The 20,890-nt window shown below is 53.6% G+C and overlaps 1 protein-coding gene across 1 annotated transcript in view; it reads right to left on the bottom strand.

The window, feature by feature from the left end:
- Positions 1–7,133: 7,133 nt before the first annotated feature.
- SUFU (suppressor of fused homolog (Drosophila)) overlaps positions 7,134–20,890 on the bottom strand; it is a 108,881-nt gene continuing 95,124 nt past the window's right edge. The window contains exons 10-12 of the mRNA XM_012661779.1: positions 20,152–20,290; positions 10,924–10,992; positions 7,134–8,368 (exon numbers count right to left, since the gene is read on the bottom strand). Of these exons, the coding sequence (XP_012517233.1) occupies positions 8,279–8,368; positions 10,924–10,992; positions 20,152–20,290 (298 nt within the window). The 3' untranslated portion in view covers positions 7,134–8,278. The remainder of the gene's footprint in view (positions 8,369–10,923; positions 10,993–20,151; positions 20,291–20,890) is intronic.

Here is a 20,890-nt window from a genome sequence, read left to right as displayed (position 1 = left end):
TAGTTTTTTCTATATATTTTTAGTTGTCCAATTAATTTCTTTCTATTTTTAGTAGAGACGGGGTCTCGCTCTTGCTCAGGCTGATCTGGAACTCCTGAGCTCAAACAATCCGCCCGCCTCGGCCTCCCAGAGAGCTAGGATTACAGGCGTGAGCCACCGCGCCCCGCAGGGTCCCTGATCCTTTGAGGACAGAGCCTGTCTTTAGCAATTTGCATCCCTTCACATGAGACGTCTTATGTCGGACAAATGAAGACATGAATGACAGTCTGAATGAACCAACAAGGAGAAAATGGCTTCCAAGCCCTAATCCTCAATTCCATGCTCTAAGAATGGTGCAAAGAAAAAAGGTCTAGCTTGGAGCAGTTGGAGGGGCCTTCTCTCGCCTCCTCACCAGTGATCTCCAGGATTATCAACCTAAGGGATTCTTATCATTTCTTACCTTTCTTGAACACTTCCCTTGACTTGTAACACATCATAGGCTTCTGGTTTTCTTCTTCTAACCATAGATGTCTCCAATTTCTGTCTCATAAATGTTGGCAGTCCTCGCAGTTCTGCTTTCCATCTCTTCTCTTACTAATCTACACCTGCTCCCTGGGGGATCTCAATTACTCCTGAGGCTTTATTGCTGTCTGTAAGCTGATGACTCAGCCACCAGTCAGTATCTCCACACTAGATCCTCAGCCTCCTGGTTGCATATCCAGAGAGTTAACTGTGCTGTCCATGCAGATGTCCCACAGGCACCTGGAATTCAATGTATTGGAAACTAAACTACTAAACTCATTCTCTTCACATTCCAGCCTGTTCTTTCTCCTGCGGTCCCCATCTCTGTCAGTGGACCTATCAACCACTTAGTTGTTACCAAGCCAAGGGTCAGGGAGACAACCTTGACAGCTCTCTGTCCCTCACTCCCTTATCCATTTAGTCATACATCAGATTCAATAGATCCTTCTCTTAAGTATCTGCCAGATCATCCACTTGTGTAGTAGTTGCTCACTTGACCATCTTTACTTGGAGGTACAAAAGCGTCTCAAACTCAACATTGTCCAAAGTAATACTAATTTATGCCCCCTCCTAAACCTGTTCCTGCTGCCATCTTCTGGTTCTCAGTGAACACCCTGTAGCCAGCCCTTCAGCAAATCTTGACTACTTCTTAACATCTCCATTACTTCACCATAATCTCTGCCTGGATTATTTGAGTAGGTTGTAACTGGTTTCCCTGCTTCTGTCCTTACCTCCTGAAGTCAATCCTCAACGTAGTAGCCAGGGTAATCTTTTAAAAATATAAGTCAGATTATGTCACTCCTCTGCTCAAAATCTTCCAGTGGCTTCTCAATTCGACCAGAATAAATGTCAAAGTTTTATAATGGCCTCCAAGGCCCCAAACAATCTGGCCTCTTTATAATTCTCTGGCCTCGCCTCCAATCACTCCCCTTCTCTCACTCTGCTGCAGCCACACTGGCTCCCCTGGTGCTCCTCAAACACACCTGGTTTTTCCCCTTAACTTTCCCAACCTTGCAGTTGCTCATCACTTGTCCTGGCCCATCTTCCCCCAGATAGCCCTAGAGCCCGCTTCTTCCTTTGTTCAAATGTCCCCTACGCATTGAGGCTTTTCCTGACCTATTTAAAAATACACCCCTTGCCCCAGGCCTCACTCTCCCTCCTCTTTTTCTCCATAGCATGTATCTCCATGTACTAAATAAACTACCTTTGAAAATTATTATCTATCTCCCATCACTAAAATGTAAGATCTGTGAAAGGAGGGATTTTCTTTAATGCTAGATCCCTGGTGCCTAGGATGGGACCTAGCACATAGCAGGTGCTCAATAAATACTTGTTGAAACAATGAATGAATCCTATTGTCTCCATCCCTACTGCTTCCACTCTAATCCAGGCTTCACTGGGGGTCACCTTGCCTCCATTCTTGCTCCGTTTCATAATGTTCTCTATCCAGCAGACAGAGAGATGGTCCTAAAATGAAAGCTTGATGTCTTAAATCATATGCTCCAGGCATTTTTTTTCTTTTTTCTTTTTTAAAAACAGAATCTCTGTTCTTGGAACTCCAAGCAATTTGAACTCTGCAGTTCCCAAGGAGAGTTTGAGGCTTTTGCCCTTGTTGTTCTTTTTGCCTGGAGAGCTTGTGAAAGTAAAGCCTCCTCTTCTTTTGCTCAACTCATCCTGAAGCACCCTTCTGGTTTGGCTTAGATGTCACTCTTTCAGTGAGTCTTTTATTTGTTTTCTTTTTTTTTTTTTTTTAAGAGATGGGGTCTCAGTCTGTCGCCCTGGCTGGAGTACAATGGTGTGATCATAACTCACGGCAGCCTCGAAATCATGGGCTCAAGGGATCTCAATCTCCCCAGACTAGGTTAGATGCCTTTTCTGTGCACCTGCCCTAGCACAGCCCTTTAATAAAGGGTTAACGCTAATTGAGCAATTACTACATGCCAGACATCTCATGTGTGTTTTCTCCTATAATACTTGCAAAAACTCTATGAGGCAAATCTCCATTGCAGATGAAGGAACTGTGAGGCACAAGTTAGTTAACCTGTCTAAAGTCACACTGACAAGTGGTGGACCTGGGGTAGGACACAAAGCAGGCAGGTAACTGCCTTCCTCTCTGATGAGTGTTCCTTGCAAGTGTCTGTTTTGTCATGCATTTTCCCCTCACTGCAATGTGAGCTCCTTAAGCAGGGCTTGTGTCCAGTCTCCCAGCCTATATAACAGAGTGCCTGGCATGTGCTTGTTGAAAGAATAACTGAAAACTGAATGTTTTCTAGTTCTTACCGTTCCCACGGAGTTATTGTGGAGGCTCAACAATGCACAGTTGGCCTTCCTCTGTCTTGTAAAGGTTGCGACCCAGAAGCTTCTTTCTCTGTCCTTTTCAGCACTCCCATTGTACTGAGATGGGGTGTGGGGTGGGGGTGGGCAAATTGGAAAAACAAGGAACAGGGTCTCTACCCTTAATTCTCTGGCCCCAGTAAGGCTGCTACTGTCATCGCAACCTCCTGAGAGTCTCCCTTGTCCTGTAAGTTGCTCAGAGAGCTATGCTCACAAACTAGGGACACCAGCGATCAATTGCTCCTTCCCTGGGCTGCCCTCACTTCTCTCCCAAAGACTTCCTGGCACTGAGGAGGAAGGAGGGGACAGGTCAGCCCACCATGCCGCACGGAAGGCGCCTGGAGAAGGGTGCTCCTTTCACACCACAACCTGACCTGCCCCTGCCCCTGCAGTCTTGGGACAGATTTCTCCCTTATTCTGCCGGGCAAATCACCCTGCTCACCCCTACCCTGGCCTCCCCACCTCCTCCCCTTCTACAGCCTGCAGCTGCCTCAGTGCCTGGCAGGCTGGGCTGAGTCACTCCCAGCTTGCATTCTCCTTCTGGTCAGGCCAGTTTGGCAAATCTCTCAGGCTCCCTGGCCCCATGGCCCTGGAGCCTATGGGCCCCTCTCCTCAGGGCCCCCGGCCCCCCCCAGATGAGGCAGAGCAGACACCTGGAGGAATGTACAGCACTTCCTGGAGGAGACATTAGAGATCACATGGCAGATTTCTCTGCTCCCTGAATCTAGGGATAGGGTCTTTGCTTTAGGCCCAGGAGCCCTTCTCTTTCCAGAAACAACTCAGCCTGGTACTGTCTCCCAGAACCACCTAAGCACAGGACCTTGCTATTCTACATTCTTTGGGGCAAGAACTTCACACTGACCCTGGGTCCTTCTAGGCTAGAGTCAGATGAGGAGGATAAGTGCCCCCACCCCCGATCTCCAGTGATAAAGGAGATAGGTGTGGCCTAGGCCACCCTGGAGTTGCCAGCCGGGCTTCAGACCTTCCCACTCCTTCGTTCCGAGCACCAGAAGGACCTAATCTGCTGCTCCAGGGGCCAGCCACTTGCCAGAGTTCAGTGAGAGGTCACAGGGGAAAGAGGGTTGCTGATCTCTCAAGGAAGGTCCCCCAGACAGCTAGGTCTCAGAGAGGATGGGGACAGGAGGTTATGAGTCCCTTCACAGGAGCTGAAGTCCTCTCCTCTCCCCTGCTTGTGCTGTCCCAGAACCTCTGCCACAAGCTCCAGCAGGGCCCCTGGGTGCTGCAGTTCCTTCCTGAGGACCAGGAGAAAAGGCCCTGCCATTCCCCATGATGCAAAACAGGCCGAGCAGGCAGGGACAGAATGTGAGGGCCCAGGGTGGTCCCATAGGTTCTGAAAATGCTGTCTGGGTGCAGACCCCATCCTGCCTGCCTGTAAGGTCCCAGGCTATTGCCTTCTTCCCCACACCCTCTACCCTGGGCTGAACCCAGGCCCTGGAGAGGCAAGAACTGGGCAGTCCAGGGAAGGAGGAGACACCTGCCTCCTCACACACACCAGGCCCAGGGGAGTTGCTAGGAAGGGTGGGCTGGCCTCGGTGTCACCGAGTGGGTGCCACCTGTTCTGAGACTGCCCCTCCACCTGGGTCCTGCCCTGGGGCCCTGGGTTAGGAGGTTGAATTTAGCTGCCTAGTGAGGGGAGTGGCTAGCTGGAAGAGGGAACAAGGGCTCCAAAACTGGAGGCAATGAAGGCCGACCTCCCTCACCTGTTGGAGCTCCCCTTCCCAAGGGAAAAGAGGGTTTTGGTGAGCGGAGGGTAGGAGAGGGATGCAGTGGCAGAAAGAGGGTCTTTACCCACCTACTCATTCCAGACCATTTTCCTCACTCTTATCCCCTTGACCTTGGAGAAATTCAAGACAGTGAGGGAGAGCCTGTCCCTGCAAAGTCATTTCTGCATGACTGAAGAGTCACCAGCTGTGTGATCCCACTCCTTGGCACTCTCTCCACTCCCAACAACAGTCCTGGGGGCCTTCTCCCATTTGGGCTTCTTCCAAGTGGCTGAGTCCAACCCACCCCCTCTGCCAGGGCCCCAGGCTTCCTGCTCCCCTACTCCAGGCAGCCAGAAAGGAGCACACAACCCAGGCACTTCTGCAAGTATGTTTAATGCATGTAGATTACACAGAGGATGAGGGGCAAGAAGGAACCAACATCTAAGTGAGTCACCCAAAAGTTCTTACAAAAGTCCCAGGCTGGCTGCCGCCCCAGGAACCGAGTTGCCACTGACATTAAAAACTAATAGAAAATTTTACAAAAGTCTGCTTGTTGCAGCATTCAGGTACTTGTACAAAAGGAGGGGTCTCTCTATAGGGCTCCTGACTTGAACAGGGACCCAGGTATCTCACCTGGTATGGAGGTCCTGGAAGCCAGAGAGGGAAGACCAGATAAAAAAATACAGTCAAGGAAATTCTCTACTGGTCTGCCCCATAGGGGCACCGACCTTCAGGTTTTCTCCCTGCTCTCAACTCAATCTCAAAACACAATCCCAAGACCCTGTGTCTATTTTGTAAAACACTCTGGCCCTTTCAGACTCTCCTCCAGCCTTCCCCAGTCCCTGCCCTGGAGCCTTGCCCTTGGGAGAGGAAGAGACGGGCAGGAAGAGGCACCAGCTCCCCGGCCAGACCTGAGACCTTGCATGAGCCTTCCCTGCCTCTCAGAAGGGCAGCTGGTCCGCAGTCCTCCCGAAGCCCACCCTGGACCTGGGGAGACACAGGAGCCTGCCTTATTGAGCAGACAGCAAGAGGGGAGCCCCTTCTCAGAAACTCCAAAACTCCAGGGTCCTGGAGGAATGGGTAGGACTGGGCAAGCCTCAAAGAAGCCTGTAGAAGAGGCAGATATAAGGAGGGAGGGTCCTTGCCTCCTCCACCCACCACGAGGTCAGGAGCTCCCATAGAGCTGTAAGAGAGAAAGAAAGGGTATATTTACTGAGCACCCACCATGTGCCAGCAGCTGAGCTGGGCATGGTACAAGGTCAGCCTTGCTTGATCCTCAGTGAGGGTCCCCTCTCACCAGCCAGCAGCTGAATGGAGAGCCCCCTCCCCAAGAAACCTCTGGAGAGCACCACTGCCCAAGGAAAAGGAGGCCTGGTCAGAGATGGCTGATACACCGCCGCTCCCCCAGAGCCAGTGACTGTAGGGAGACGAGATGGAGCCTGGCAGGTTCTTAGATGTTCATGAGGCTGCTGACATGGTGGGAGAAGAAAGCGGTCACAGGCTTCACGTGCCCATCATCTCAGAGCTCACCTGCTGCGTCTTGCCTTCCCCGGCCATTCCCTAAGAACAGGGCCACCATGCCGGTGGTGCCCACCGTTGGTCCATAAAGGTCCTCCAGGCCTGGGGTGAGTCGCTGACCAGATGCTTCACATACTGATGACACAGCTTAGCTCAGAATATGCTCTCCCTCCACCCGCAACCAGACAAACAGAGGCAGGGTAAACTGCAGCAGGGGACCCTCAGGCAGGTTCCCAGCAAGAAACAACTGGGGGAGAGGCCGGTCAGGGTGGCAAGGAATGGGGGCAAATTGATGGCACCTCTCTGTCCACAAATGTCAGAAGATGAGAGCTTCAAAGGCAGGGCTGCTGTGGTGCGTGAAGACCAGTAAGCGTCCTTTTGGAAAAGTCCTCAGGGCAGTAGAAGGCACAGCTGCTGCTGACGTCAGGTCCAGAGAGGCTCGTGCCTTGGCTGGTGGAGCTCTGGAGCCAGTCTCTCCCAAATACTCCAGGTTGATCTGCCTTGAAGCTCTGAACTTGACAGTTAACCATATAGCCCAGGGATTGTGCATAAGGGGCCAGGCCTAGTGGCTCCATGGAAGTCTAACTCTTGCTCCCTGGAGAGCCCGGGCAGTGCCCTCCACTCATGGAAGCAGCTCTTTGGCTGGAACTCTCATCATCAGGGTCCTACACATATGGGCCTTCTGTGGCACCCCTGGTGTTGCCTGTGTGGCAGAGGCAGATGGGGGCAATGAGGAGCCCTGCATGAGGAGCCCAGACAGACAAAATGACTTTGCTTTGGAGAAGTCGGAAGGATGATCTTCAAGTAGCAGTTCCTAGAGGTGGAGGTAAGAGGACAGGAAAGGGGCTTGCTGATTCCAGGTCAGGAGTGAGAGATAACCTGAGAGGAACCCTAAAACCATGGGCCAGAGCTAGGCTGGCTTCTGAAAGGCAGACTGTGAGATCTACAGTACTGGCAATGAAGGAACAAAGACCACGAGAGGCCAGGACAAAGGAGACAGGACAAGGAATGGGGAAGGAAAGTTGGGAACAAAAGGATGCAGGGAGGATGGGAGGGCAGTGTTGGCAAAATCAAAGTGAAAGAGATATTGAGAAGTTGATTTCTCGGTTTTTTAATAAGCCAGTCTTGCAGCCTGGAGGCTGGGAAGGATGAGGAAATGGGACAGGACTGGTCACAGAGCTGGGGACCTGGGCTGTGAGTGGCAGTGGGAATGATCTGGGAGGTGCTAGGCCTCAACCTCTTCCAGAAAGGCCTGGTTGGGTACAAAAAGCCTGGAAGATGAGGCTGGGGCCACCAAGTCTTTGAGACCTTGAAGGTCCCCAAACCTTGTAGGGACCCAGTTCACTTGGAAAACAGCAGCACCTCTTCCTGGCTCCAGCTAAACTGGGCTGAAGGCTGCATGGGGGAGTGTCTCCACTCTCCCCTTGCCCCAGGCTCCACCAGGCCCAGCTGGGAAGAAAAGCCTCTCTGTGAATTCGGCTCCTCCAGGGCCCTGGGCTGGCAGGAGAACACCAGGCACCTTCTCTGGTGGCAATGCAGGGAGAGACACAGCCCCAGGCCCGACTGAGAGAATGAGAAAGTTCATCTGGGAATAAAGTTCTGTTTAAAAACATTATATACGTGGCTTCTGGACATCTTTGCAGAACAATAAAATACCATCCGGTTTCTACAAAATAAAATAAGGAGGAAGAAAACCAAACACGATTGGAGGATTGTTCCGTGGCCAGAGGAGCTTGACTAGCAAAGGCTTCCCACGGTGGAGCAGGGTGCTGCAGCCACATACACACTCTGCATTGGTGGCTTCCCACCTCCCTCCTGCTGGGCTGTGTGGCAGAAGGTGGGTGACAGTGAGGCCTGTCTCCACCTGGGGCACATCAAGGGTCCAGAGTCAAATCTCAAACCAGAATCCGTGGTGGCAGCAAGGCAGGGTGGGTTTGCATTCGCCCGCTCACTAGCCCAGTGGGACCAGGGCTTGGTCACATGGGCTTGGCCTGCTGCAGGGTGAGGCCCCTGAGCTGGAGGTGAGGCTGTGGGCCTGTGGCCTGTGCACGGCATCCCACCAGGCTGCGGGTGTGGTGGCTGCGCAGTCATCCTCACACTTGTCCTTTTATTTGTGGGAATCTTGTTTACGCAGTTGTTAAGCTGGAAGTCACTGGAGAGCAGCTGGGCTCCCCGTCGGCCCCTGCAGGGCCCAGCCCAGGCTAGTGCAGAGGACTGTCAAACACCACGTCAGGTAGGATAGACACTTTCAGCTTCTTCTCTGGCCAGCTGTACTCTTTGGGAAGTTTGAACTGTGGAAGGAGCAAGCACAGACCCAGAGTGCACGTGGTTAGCAGAATCCACCGCCTTCTTCCCGGAGACCACCTAGACAGAGGCCAGGACCCTCACTCAGGCCCTGTGACTGGGTACTGGAAGCAAACAGGCCACCGGACACCTGGCTTCATTCTCAGATGCTAGACCCAGGTGGGAGGCTGGGGTCAAGCTGCTGGACTTGGGTGACCCCTTTTTTCCCCTTGCCTTGCCAATAATTAACCAGGGCTGGAGGAGGCAAGCTTTCTGGCTCTTTCTTCACTGTGCTGACCTCCCTCTTGCTTACTTCCTTGGTTCTGCCTTCAGCCACAAGCATGCAAGGAATCTGCTCCCTGAGGCCCTGGGCTGGAGGATGGGGGCCTGGGGGAGGGTACAGATGCTACAGGGAAGTGGCTTGAGGTCTGTCAATTGCCATGGCCTCTTTTTTAGCCACTGGTGCAGGAAGGACCCTGGAATCTGTCCTCTGTTGCCTTTGCCAAAGGGTCTAAAGGAAAGGAGGACCTGGTGTGGCCCCAAAGTCAGACCCACACTTGAGACCTTGGTGGGAGCCGAAGAGTGGGATGAGTGTGGCTTGAGGTGATCTCTTGGGCCTGGGGCATCCTCAGGAAGGACAAATCCGCACCCTGCTCCCCCTTGTTCATTCTCATCTGCTTCCCAAGGTTACTAGCCTCAGAGTGTCCCAGCGGTGGCCAAGGAGAGCCCAAGGTCTTCCTACCCCAACCTAGGAATCATTGATTTGCTTACTTTTGTTTCTCCCCTTTACCTGGGAACTTCTGGGCAGGGAAGGAGAAGAGGCTGACATATCTTATTCCCTCTGTATTCTAGGACCTTGCATGCAGCCTGGCACACAGCTGATGCTCAATAAATGCTCCTTGACTTGGACTGATGCTGGAGCTTGGAAACAGGGTCTTTTTCACAACTTGCACTGTCCTGGAGCTAGGCCAGCAGTCAGAGCCAGGAGAGAAAGGAGAGGACAGTGCTCTCAGCCTGCCTGAGCTGGGTCTGGAGGCAGACAGGCCCGACACTCCCTGGCTGGCTCCCTTTTCCCTCCCACTGATGGGGGGACTGTCCATGCCAGGACCAAAGTGGAGGGTGGGGGAGAGTATGGGGACAGCCTCTGGACAGGAAAGCAAGACAAGAAAAAAAGTCATTTTTAATGACCTACTTTCCTAAGCTCCCCCTGGCTCCTGTCCCTCTTGCCTGGACTGTCCCCCTCCCACCCCTCAACACCCAAGCTCGAAGGAGCAGCCTGGCACAGCGCCATCCCAGTGCGACGAGGCCTCTCCGGAAGCGCTTCTGGGCAGCTGGCTCTGGTCTGACTGAATGGGGAGCTGGGCCTCAGGGACTGGTGACTTGTAGGGGGTTGATTGGCTGGTACAGCCTGGGTGTTTGATGACTTTGGAATGTATAAATGAATTAATTTATCAAGTCGCATCCCAGAGGACAGAGAAGACACTGCTCTGTTGGGGTGACCTCTGGCTCCGAGGAGTTCCTGTCCACCTGGAGACATGGGGAGGACAGTCCCACCCTGTGCACTCTCCTCAGCCTCTTGAACACCAGAGGTCTCTGTGTCCTGGCTGACTGGCCCCCGGAGGCCTGGCAGCTGGACGTTCCAACACTGGCAGAAACCTAGCTCTTGCCTGGCCTCCCTCTGGCTTGAAACCTGGCCCCGGGAGGTGAGGGGCTCTCCCCCAAGCACGCTTCCCGGCAGCCAGGGCAAGGGAAGGGTCTGTCTGCCACAGGCAAGGGAGGGCCCAGAAGAGCTCTCCAGAGGCCAGGCCAGCTTGCTAACGTTCCACTAACCCACCGGGCATTGAGGCCAGGAAGGCTCAGATCCTGCTGGGGTGCTGGTTATGAGGCAGAGGGAGGGCAGGGACTTTCCAGGATGAGGTAAGTCCCCGCAAATGAGGATGCCGGGAACAAGGAAGAAAAAACAAAGGGGATTATGGACTCCATTCCTGCACCCCAGAGGAGCAGCCAGGGGAGGCACAACCCCCACCTGGACTGCAAGCTCCTCAGGCTCTGAGCCAGGCTGAAGAGGTGGGCCAAGAGGGGAGAGCTTATGTCTGGAGAAGGGAGGAAGGGAAAGTGGCTCATGGGTGGCCTGAGGCAGGGGCAGGAGTCCCTCGCTGCCCACCAGAACTCCCCAGTGGAATGTCCTCTGGCAGCAGACGTGGGCTTTCTGTTCAGAACCTGCCAGGGAACAGCAGGGGCTGGGGAGGACTCGTACTAGCCTGAAGGCCCTGGCTGCCTCTTCAATGAGGTTCTTGGGAGCTGGCAATTCAGACAATTTGCTGGGTGTCCTCACAAGGGCGGGGGTGGGGCAGGAGGTGGGAGGGGTTCATGGAAACAGAAGAAAAATAAAGCTGTTTAACATCTCTAACCTATCCCTGCACCTCAGAGAGGAGCCCATAGACACACACACACACACACACACACACACGTGCACACACGCACACACACACACGTGTGCACACACGCAGGCACATGCTCCTGGAGACTGGAACCGTGGTCAGACAGAATCAAACAAGCTTACTTCCTCTGGAGAAGTCAAATCTTCTAAGTCCTCCAACATTTTTTCTACAAACTCTTCAGTCAACAGAATCTGTGAAGAAGGCAGAAGGCAGGCTTTTATTTTTTAAAAACATACGGTCTTTTTCCCAGCTGCCACTCTATGGACTTTTCTTCAGGTCATAGTGGAGGGACAAGCTCACTGTGATCTGTTCTGTCATTCCCCTCTGCATACCCCAATACCCCCCACCCCACTGCCTGCAATATCAGACAGACCAGGGCAGAGAAGGAAAGGGGTCAGAGGACAAGGGGGATGGGAGGTAGGGACATCTGGAGTGTTGGTACTGCCGGTCCCAGGAGGGAGATGACACTGGTGGAAAGCCCCCTCGTTTTGGTTATTCAGGCCTCCTACGTGCTGCAGTGCAATGGAGGGGCCAGCAAAGCCGAGGGGCAGAGGGGAGCTGCTGCCAACATCATCCCTGCCCAATCAGGCTCACATGTTTCTACCCCCAGCCCCCAACTTGGTAGGAGAAAAGAAATCTGTTTGGATTTGGAATACAAACCCTGTCTGGAATCTGGAAATGCCTGGGAAGGTCCATCCAAGAACATCTGAGCTGGAGAATTTGGAGACTGTGGACATCTCTCATTTTACGGAAAGGACAGGGACTCTCAACTTGCACGTCCACCCACAGTATCCACATTCTCTCCGGCTGGAAGCTCCCATGCCCTGCCTTGGCCACTGATTCCTCAGACTTCTCAGACATACCCCTGCTCTAGGTCACCTCCCAGATTTCCCACTGCTCCAGTCTCACGCCTGGTCGCCTCTCACTCTGACGCTGAGGATGGTCTGGCCCTATTCTTTGGCTGGCACAACCACCACCCTCACCCCCTAAAGAAGTTTTCACAGCCAGCTGAGAGCACTCAGAGTCTCGAAAATCAGGCCTTCCTCAACCTGATGGGCCATTTCCCCAGCCCATCCCTCTGCAGGCTGCTTTGCACAGCCGAGCCAAGCTTACCCTGTGTTTTCATCCCACCAGGCCCTGGCTGAGGTGTCTTTCCTCTTCCAGATCTGACCCCTTCCTTCACCCCCTCCCGCCTCCCTGCCCTCGTCACAAGGCTCCCGGCCTTGGCAGCAAACTCTGCGCCCCAGGCTGTGGCTCTACCTGCCTCCTCCCGTAGACCCTGAGCACCCTAGCGGGGCACAGAGGGTGACAGACAACAGGGCGAAGCTCCAGGTGAGGGGCTCCTCTGAGGAAAGCCCTCCCTGTGAGGAGGATGTGAATCAGAAACCTGAAAAATCCCATCAAATGCCCATCAGATTTCCCCCGGGAGTTATCCACTCTGGTAAGAACAGAAGTTCCCTCACTGTGAGCCACAGTGAGATGGTTGAGGAAGGAAGGTGAGCAGGCAGGATCACCAGGGATCTGCAGGATGGAGGACTCCAAAGGGAGGAAGTGGACGGGGTGGAGGTGAGAGTGAGGGATGAGGAAACCGCCCCCAAATGAGCAGAAAAGTCACCATCCACCAAGCACTGTGCTCACTGCTCACATATCTTACCTCCTTCAGTCTCCTACGGTCAAGGAAACTGAGGCACAGGTAAATTATGTAATTTGCCCAATGTCACGCGGCTTGCAAGTGGCTGAGATAAGACCATATCCCAGTGATGTCTGGACTCTGAAGCTGGTGCCTGAAGTACTGTTTCTAAATCCTGAACTCTTACCCTCAGGACATTTTTTTTTTTTCAAGACAGGGTCTCTGTTGCCCTGGCTAGAGTGCAGTGGTGTCGTCATAGCTCACTACAACCTCAAACGATCAGGCTCAAGCGATCCTCCTGCCTCAGCCTCCCAGGTAGCTTGGACTACAGGCACGCACCACCATGCCCGGCTAATTTTTTCTGTTTTTGGTAGAGACGGGGTCTCGCTCTTGCTTAGGCTGGTCTTGAACTCCTGAGCTCAAGCGATCCTCCTGCCTCAGCCTCCCAGAGTGCTAGGATTACAGGCGTGAGCCACCACGCCCAGCCCTCATTTATTCATTCTTCTAGGGACATAGACATGAAGGCAGCCCATTTCCCACTGGGACAAGCACCCTCCCTTGGCGGACAGGGAGCCAAAAGACCCACCCTTCCCATGCTCCAAGCCCACAGTCAGGAACAAAACAGCTCTGACCACCAGCCCACATCTCGCCAAAGTTTCCATTCTACAAGCTCAGGCCTAGAGTGAAGACAGAAATGAGGCTTAGAGACAGGGGGGAGGCAAAGTTGGCCCAGGGAAGCACCACCTGAGTCGCCCCTCACCCAGCTCTTCCTCAGTTCCCCAAAGTGGGACTGACCGACTCTTCCCACAGACTACGACCACACATCAATCCTCCCACAGTCTAACCCCTGCCCCTCCTCCTCTCTTATTCCAGGGGTGTCCTCTCCAAAAGTCCAGTTTCTCCACCAGTTATCACCAGTTTGCTCGAGTAGTACAAAAGTCACATTCATATTTTTGGCATTTCCGGGGCCTGTTGCCATTTCTGCAAATGCTAGCACAAACACAAGCATACCTAAAACCCAATTATATTACAATGGCTCCAGTCTGGCCCAGGCTGGGCTGATTTCTTTTTCTTTTTTTAAGACAGTGTCTTGTTCTGTCACCTGGGCTGGAGTGCAGTAGTGCCATCATAGCTCACTGCAACCTCCAACTCCTGGGCTCAAGTAATCCTCCTGCCTCAGCCTCCCGAGTAGCTGGGACTACAGGTTCGCACCACCATGCCCGGCTACGTTTTGTATTTTTTGTAGAGACAGGGTCTTGCTATGTTGCTCAGGCTGGTCTTGAACTCCCGGCCTCAAGTGATCTTCCCACCTCGGCCTCCCAAAATGCTGGGATTACAGGAATGAGCCACCATGCCCAGCCTGGGCTGATTTCTAATTCACAAAATAACTTGGGGTGAGGGGCTTTCTGCCAGAGCAGTAAATAGGTCTGGGGCTATAACTAGTGCTGGGGCTGAGTTGGCAGGGGTGGCGGAGTACAGAGGGAGGGCGAGGTTTCACAGGGGCTGTGGATATCCCGTGAGACTTCCAAGAGAGTTATTTTTCAAGAAAAGGTAATACCATCAACACAGAATTCAGTCCTAAGCCAGCTCCTCTGACAAAGGTCTGGAACTGGTCTTAGGGAAAGGGTGAGTTATGGTGGCTTTTAGTAGAGCAGCCACCAGGCGTGGCACCATCTGTGTGTGGACTTAATTTGTACTCAGTTGGGGGAGGGGATAGCAAGACCAAAAATGAGGACAAACCCTAGTTGCTCCTCCATTTTCAGTTTTGGTTATTTGCTAGATCCTGCTGGCAACTGCACGTTATTTTAAAAGAATTAAAGGGGAAAAATTATACACAAGATCTGCATGGTATTAAGGGTGACATTCTCTGCAAAGAAACACGACAGACTGTCATAGCTCCAGGCACCTAATTTAATTTCCTTTGGGAGTTAAACCTTAGAAGCTTGGATTGAACAAACAGGCCCTGTTCTTTGTATATTTCAGACCTGGAGCTGAGAATGTTAACAGATCTTATCAACAGGACACTGGAGATAGACAGCTATGATGGGGCAGCTCCTGGGAGCTCTCCCGAGTAACAAACTTGCCCTTGTGATGCAACTGTGGGAAAAGCCTATGCAGTTCTGGGGCTTGGCGCTCCTGAAGCTTGCTGGGTCCCCATGGAGCTGCCTGGCTCTGTCACAAATAATGGGAATGGTTATAAGAATGACAGTAAAAATGGCCGATAACAAGAGCAGTGCCTCCCCCCATGTGCCAGGCACTGTGGTAAGTGTTCGAACAGTGTCATTGCATTGAATCCTTATGGCGGTCCTGCAGGGAGGTTAGTCATCACCCCCACTTTGTAGACAAGTGGGTACTGGGAGGAGACAAGTCTCCTGGACTTTAGAAGTACAAGGATCTGCCATTGCGGTGGTGGAGGAAGCTCTTTTCCTGTTTGAGGAAGGTACCCCAACTCTAGAAGCCTGTATACTCAGGGCTGACTCCTCTCGCTCTCCTCTGATCGGGGAGGTAAAGGTGGCTTTGGTTTCCACCAAAGGCCTGGAAAACCAGCAATCCCAACCCCTACCGGCTACACACCTCCTGGCCACCTGCTCAGCTCAAGAAGGCTAGAGCCCTGAGAGTCACAGACATGCAGCTGCTAAAAACCCAGACTGGCCAACTGGAAAGGAAGACAAACCATGCCCAGAGATGGTTTCCAAGTGGGGCAAATTTCCAGGCCGGCCTGGTGAATACATACATCTCAACAGTTCTCTAGCTCAGAAAATAGCTGTAGAAATAATCGTGATGATAACGGCACTCATTTATATTTGCACTTACCAAGAGCCAGGCGTAAAACACTTATGTGTGTGTACAAACAGCCCTTGGAGGGAAGAGACCCTCTAGTGAGAGAGGAAGACCTCCAGCCAATCTGAGTAGCACATTCCGCTGCAAGCTTTTGAAAATATGGAGATGCCAGGCCCCATCCAGACCGCCTGAATCAGAATACCCTGGGGCAAGGCCAAGGCACCTGCATTTTGAAGAGGAGCTCCAGGTGGGGGGAGTGCTGGGAAATACCCAGGCCCAGAGGGGAAGGGGGTTTGGGCACAGGCTTAACAACTGGGGTGAGTTGGTGGCTGTAGCTCCACTACCATCTAACTGGCTGAGCCGTGAGGGAGCAATGGACCCTGCCCCTACCCCCCCATCTTTGGCCAGGGAGGGGTCTTGGAATCTAGGCCAGCAGCTTACTCCAATGGACTCACACCAGGTGCCTTAACCAACCCGGTTGGCTGATGGTGAGGAAGGATTGTCAATGACCTCCCAATTCCCCAGGCCCCAGCAAGTTCCAGAAAGGAACCCGAAAAGTGATCTTTCATCAGTGCCTGCCCTGGGCAGGCCAGGCTGGTTGCAGGCAGGAGCCCAGCTGCTGGAGATCTGACACCGATTCAAATGTCTGTGGTCAATGATATTTCTGAGTCTGCAAAGAGTGGCTGACAATGCCCACTCCTTCCCCTTGGTATGACAATCCACACTTTGTCCAGGGCCTTGTTTGCTCTTCATGTTGACACGTTGTTCTTGCTTCCCAACAAGTTTGGCTTTCTTTTCTCTCCCTTTCCTTCTCTCAGGGAAGGAAATGTGTTGTTTACGGTGGTAGGGCCTGCCAAGGAGCTGCTCTGGCACCCATGATGGCAGCAGAGGAGGCAGGGACAAGGAAGCAGTCGTGTCTGCGTCCCTTCCCCTTGACCCCCTCCACAGGCTGGACAAAAGCCAGAAACCAGCCTGGAGGACCTCCCACCCCCCAGGCTCAGGGGCAGAGGCATGTGGTGCTGCAGGTAGCTGGCTGCAGCAGGGCACAGTGAGGCCTTACTCATTTCCTGTTCTCGGTGGGTGGTGAAAAGTTGGCTTCTGGTGGCCAGAAGCAGGCTCAGGCTTCTTCTGCTCTGGCTTTTGGCTGCCAGGGACACAGCAGGGCATCGCAGTCCTCTCCGCCAAGGAAGGGTACTTCCCTGGGCACATTGCTGGGCTCTAAACCTCAGTGGGTGTACGCCTGGATAATGAGGTCTCTGAGACAGCCCAAGCAAAGGTCTCCAGGGACATCAGGTGTGGCCAGGTTCACCAGTGGAAGGACAAACAGCAGAAACACCAAAGAGGAGCTTCCCAGGGCCTGGGCCGGGGATTCCCAAGTCGTCTTTCATACACATCCAAATGGGTGGATGGGACAGAATAATGCAGGGGCTTGTTCTGAGGAGAGTGGTGAGTCAGCTGCTGGGTAGGAGGAGAGCTCAGCAGCAACTCCCCCAGCCTGGCCTGGAATGGCAGAGCCCACTTGGAACAGCTGCTGGGTGTCTTCTCCCAAGCCCAGGGCTTCCCATCAGGGCTGGCAGGGAGCGACTGGGACTAGGGGTGCCACCTGGGTGAGCTGCCAGACATCACACAGCTGAGAAAGCATTGCAGGGCCCAAAAAAGTATTCTCAGATTTGGTGATGTGACCGCTATGTGACCCCTGGGGCTGAGACTTCTCTTCCTTCAGACAAACCTTGGCTGGGGATAGATGAACGATCAGCTATGGGCCGGGATCCTGCTCAGAAGACTAACAGCCCAGTGGTGACAGGCTTGAGGGAGAGAGGCTTGTTAAAGCTGCTGGGATGAGCAAATGCTGGGGAAGGAGGTGCAGGAGAGGACCTTAGCTGGCCTCCCTCCCAAGGTCTGCAGACCCTCCTGCACAGCTCTGGGATTGGCCAAAAGGCTTTACAATCTCCACAAGGATGAAAACAGCAAATAGCAGGGCAGACGGAGGCAAGGTGTCGTTCTCCAGAAAGTGAAAAGCCTGTGGAACTGGAGCTGGCTGCCTGCCCCCCTCCCCCCAGATCCTCCATAAAGCAGGGAGTGTCCACTGCGCCCCACCTGGGGTCACAGAAAGCCCTGCTTTTCTGTGCACTGGGGCCCTGACTCTCCCGGGTCTGGAGAGATGGGGAAGGTGGGGGAGCAGGTGGGAGTGGAGGCCTGTCTGGGGCTGTTCCACAAGCTCCAGAGAGGGGCTCAGGTTCCCTAACCTTCTGCCTCTTCCTCCCAGCCTCTCCTTTGTCATTCTTCCCCCATGTAGGGTGTCTTTGCCATGCCTTTCCCCCAAGAGATAACAGGCCTGGGCTGGTAGCCAGAACCAGGTGCCAAGGCTGGGAGTGAGGGCTTCCAAGGCTGCTGAAGGCTGCTGCGAGAAAGCCAGCCCAGCCCCTCCCAATTCAGCTGGGACCAACAGGGAGAGTTCAAGCAACAGCCAAGGGAGCAGAAGACTGGGTCTCTTCACGTCCTGTGTCTGCAGCATTCAGCTCCTTCCTGCTCGTCTGCCCACAACAGGCCTGGGCACAGGAGGCCCAAGGAGACACCCCCGAGCTCTGGGAGTGTGAGCGAGAAGCCTGCAGGGAGCCAGGGCAGTCCCCTCTGTGCGGGGGTCTCCTTCCTGAGGGCCTGGGGCCCTTCCTGGCCCAGTGAAGTGGGCTCTCCCTGGTGACTGCAAGTCTAACCCCAGGCCTCCAGGGGCTCCTGCAGACTCACGGGGAAACAGCTAGCCCCCAGGAGGCCTAGAGGCCCACAAGTAGTTACAAGCCCAGGTTCCCACAAGCTGGGGAGCTGCCTGTGACCACTGTGGCAGGACCCTAACAGGGTAGGCAGGCTGGCAGTCAGATGCAGAAAGTGCTGACTGCTTGCGGGGAGGGGAGGAGGGCCGGAGTGGGTGTTGGCTCCAGCCCTGAGACTCTGGCTGGGGTAAGGGTCAGAGGGTTTCCCAGGGCTCCTTGGAAAGGGCCTGAGAAACCCGTCGGTGATCAAGGGTGCGTGCCTGGGGAGTGGGGCCCCAGCCAGCCTTCCCAGGAGCTCTCCTGTGAGCCGGGCCCCGTGGTGGGCCACACTAATGAGCCCATAGCACAGGCCTTTGATTAAACAGCTCCCAGCACAGCAACTTTATTGAAACACGCCGAGGCCAGTGGCTCGTTCCCACCGCTCCCTGGTTCCCCGGGCAACAGCCCACAGGAGGGGACCCTGTGCCGGGGAGCCAGCGGGTGCTGAGTGCCCAGGCTCACTGAGGGGCTGCCAGGGAGGTGAGGGGGTTGTGGCACTGGGAGTGGGAACCCCAGCAGCCAGGGGATGAGGGGCAACATGACATCTGGTGAGTCCTCTGGGGGCCAAGCTTCCCAAGCTGCTGACTACCCTCCTCAGGGCTGGAAGGACAGTCTGGGAGGGAGGGGAGAGCTCCAAGGGCAGGTTTGGAGTTGAGGATGTGCAGTGTAACTAGGGGGAATTTGTTCTTGAGTTTGGGGAGACCCAGTCCTATTCTCCCAAGAAAATGTGCCTGAACCTTTAATACACATATGCTATGTGAGGACACTGTTGCTGAGACCTGTCGGCACGCTGTCGAACTCTCAGGGGATGGGGCCTCCTGCACAGTGCCCATCTCCCACCTCCTTACCAGCTCTGCCCAGGAGAGAGGCCTGCTCCTTCCTGTTCTCAGAGGCAGCGGGGGCAGCCTGGGCTGGGAGTGGGGCATGGGGCCAGGCCCTTTCCACTTGCACTGGGCTAATTTCAAATGTTACACTTCAGAGCTTTTGCTACAGTAACTACCAACACCACATGGACAGAAATCTAATGTTACCAAGTGGGACTTTTAAAATGTATTTATAACTTTATGGTTCAAAGTAATTTTGTTACGAAACAATGTAATAACAACAGTGGAAAAAGGCAAGATAATTTATGGAACACAATATCCCTAAAGCACTAGCTTCCATTTCTACCTCGGCTTAGTCTGGGGAGTGTGGTTGGTGTCCTTTGTTTGCTGTTTGTTTTAATTAAGGGTTAGTATTTTGGTGGTGGTGGTGGTGGAGGAGAAGGGGGGCCTGGCATGAAGGAGGAGAAATTCTGCAGACACACACAGACAAAAAGCATGCCCGCGTTAAGAGTATATACGCTTCACAGAACACCCAGACTGCGTTAAACCCACGAAACCAGTCTAATTCTCTCGCCCTCTCCTGTAACCTCCCATCCCTCCCAGACACCACAAACAAGGCATGGTCACCTTTTGTGTTAGGGTCAGATTTCCTTTTTGATACTCCTAAGAGAGGTAAGGAAAAGTGTTTATTCCTTGCTCCACCCCAAAAAACAATCAAAGAAACACCAAAAAAGGATGCTGTCCCTCCCATACACTTGGCAGTGCTGGGGAACAGGCCGAGCACCCATTAGCTACTGGGGGCAGGGTGGGCTGGAAGGAGGCCTATGGGCCTCTTAGGCCCCAGCACCCTGTTTGGCATTAGCTCTGAAGCTTGCTCCAGCCAGAAGAGCAAAGGAGGGACAAAGTGTTCTGGACAAGCCAGCAGGTTTCTGCTCAGACAAGCTGGGTTTCCATCAGGAGGAATGTGAGAACCATTAGATGGGGAAGGGGAGCGAGAAGGGGAGGCCCTGGCCACTGAGGCCTACTAATGGCCAGGGCCTGGAGAGTTATCATGTGTGTCTCAGGTGACAGGGGGCGGGGTGGTGCGAGGGAAGGCTAGGAAGTGCTTCTGGAGCTGCTGGGGTAGCAGCCGCATCCACATTCCACATCCACACACAGGCCTTAGGTCCTGATCCAAGAGGCATTTCGTAACCAGCCCCTCACTTCATGAAGGGGTGCCATCAAGAGCTGCCAAGGGAAAGGAAGGTGGGGCGGGCAAGGGAAGAGCCTACAGAAAGAAGGTAGGGAGAAGAAAAAGAGCCTTCTCACTTGTAACCAGGGTCCATGAGCTGCGTAAGGATGCTCCTCGGTGGCAAAGGCGCCTTCCACTCCCGTGGAGACAAACGTGATGGCCATGTCACCTGTGATACTTTTATATGTAAAGTGCCGTCCATGCAGGAGCCTGCCCCTGGGGGTGGGAACATGGAGACAGTGAGGAGCTGGGCCTGGAAACAGCCCGAAGAGCGGCAGGCCTGGCCAAGGCTCTGCAACTATGGGGAATATGCTTCCTGGGCAAGGGTGCCTGGCAAATGCCCTCCTGACTGTCCACCTGCCCACTGACAGGAGCCTATTGAAACATGTTCATTTTAACTCCTTCAAAGAGAAGCTTCTCTCACAAGTTTGCTAATGTCATCCTTCCAAAGTGCTCAAAGCTAGGAGGGAGCAGAAACAACACTAGATCAGAGTTCAAAAGACCTGCAGAAGTAGTAGAGTTCAGCTCTCTCATGTACTGGTGGGAAAGCTGAGGCCAGAGAGGGAAGTTAGCGATGTGCCCAAGGTTATGCCCAGAGGTAAGAGGGGCTGGAGAACAAAAAAAATTTTTTTAAAGAGACAGGGTCTCATGCTGTCACCCCAGCTAGAGTGCCCCATCATAACTCACAGCAACCTCAAACTCCTGGGCTCAAGTAATCCTCCTGCCTCAGCCTCCTGAGTAGCTGGGACTACAGGCATGTGCCACCATGCCCGGCTAATTTTTCTATTTTTAGTAGAGACGAGGTCTCGCTCTTGT

Source organism: Propithecus coquereli, unplaced genomic scaffold (assembly GCF_000956105.1).
Source record: "Propithecus coquereli isolate 6110/MARCELLA unplaced genomic scaffold, Pcoq_1.0 Scaffold73, whole genome shotgun sequence".
In the NCBI taxonomy this organism is placed as follows: Eukaryota; Metazoa; Chordata; class Mammalia; order Primates; family Indriidae; genus Propithecus; species Propithecus coquereli.
The sequence above is the reverse complement of the archived record's forward strand: the minus strand, read 5'-3'. Positions and strand labels throughout refer to the sequence as shown.